The sequence below is a fragment of the Coniophora puteana genome (genome assembly GCF_000271625.1).
Source record: "Coniophora puteana RWD-64-598 SS2 unplaced genomic scaffold CONPUscaffold_189, whole genome shotgun sequence".
Taxonomy (NCBI): Eukaryota; Fungi; Basidiomycota; class Agaricomycetes; order Boletales; family Coniophoraceae; genus Coniophora; species Coniophora puteana.
This window is the reverse complement of record NW_006913241.1, coordinates 1,135-2,212: the sequence shown is the minus strand read 5'-3', so window position 1 is coordinate 2,212 and position 1,078 is coordinate 1,135. Positions and strand designations below refer to the sequence as shown.

The window sequence follows — 1,078 nt, the reverse complement described above, 5'->3', positions numbered from 1 at the left end:
CACTCTCCCACTCCCCTTGCTCATCGTCCAGTCTACTTTCATCATACACCATGGTACTCCACAGCTCCACTCGCTCTGCCGCTTTCTTTCATTCCAAAAATGGTAATTTATTCCCACGCTTCATATCTATTGCAGATCGTGCTCCTTTTTCCCACGATATCGCCCATATAGGTAGCTTACCAACAGCTTCCATATTGGGCAAGATATAGCAAAAATACCGAAAAATCGCGACGCGAACGCCACCTCTGTCAACTTCATATCATCACCTAGATGGCCTTGTATGCTCATGTTTGGGTCATGTATCATCTCCTTATCATCTTCCCATCCCATCATCACTTCCAACTTCCATCTCACCCTATAAAACTGTCATCGTTCATTTTCAAAACTCACCGAGCTTGACGGCGACCGGCGACCGTTGACTGGCGACCGGCGACTGGTCACTGCCAGCAGACCGGCGTCCGGCGTCCGGCGACTGCTAACTGTGAGGTCGGCGACCGGCGACTGGTGTCTGGCGACTGCGGATGGGTGATTGGCACTATCCAGTGGCTGTACAGATGGATGACTAACATGTATGTGACTGTTGATACCCTAGTTTGGGTCCATTAGTCATCACACTTGCCTTATACAGCCACTTCCCTTCCCAGAAGGTTCACCACCCAGCACTGGCCAGCGACCATAGATGGCTGAGCGGTCGCCCATGGTCGCCGATAAAAATTACCCGATTGGGCTGGGATTTTAAAGTTACCATATTTGGATATGGTTTACCCTGCTGTGTGCAGAAATCAGGGTCCCCAGCTCCCTAGAAACCATCCGGCGACCAGGCGACCGTCCAGATTAGCCCTTACGAGCGGTATAAGATTATTAGAACGTAGGAGATAGACGCCCGGCTAATCCCGAGCGCTTATTAGTCACGTGGAACTGACTATTCTTAGGGCGTGAGAAGTTTCAGGTATTTTTACATGAAACACCTATTTATAGGTTATTTTCCCACTGTGGGACGATTATATCATTTAAGGTAATCTCGATGCGATCGCATCGGCCTCGGCATTCATATCAGTCATCAAGCATGCTAAGTATA

The 1,078-nt window shown here is 49.1% G+C and overlaps 1 protein-coding gene across 1 annotated transcript; it reads right to left on the bottom strand.

The window, feature by feature from the left end:
* Positions 1-313: 313 nt before the first annotated feature.
* On the bottom strand, positions 314-699 carry CONPUDRAFT_160791 (uncharacterized protein; the record flags this gene model as incomplete). Its single annotated transcript, XM_007777908.1, has 4 exons — positions 314-355; positions 391-515; positions 568-588; positions 654-699. 4 exons carry the CDS (start codon positions 697-699, stop codon positions 314-316), a joined length of 234 nt encoding a protein of 77 aa, XP_007776098.1.
* Between the last annotated feature and the right edge of the window lie 379 nt (positions 700-1,078).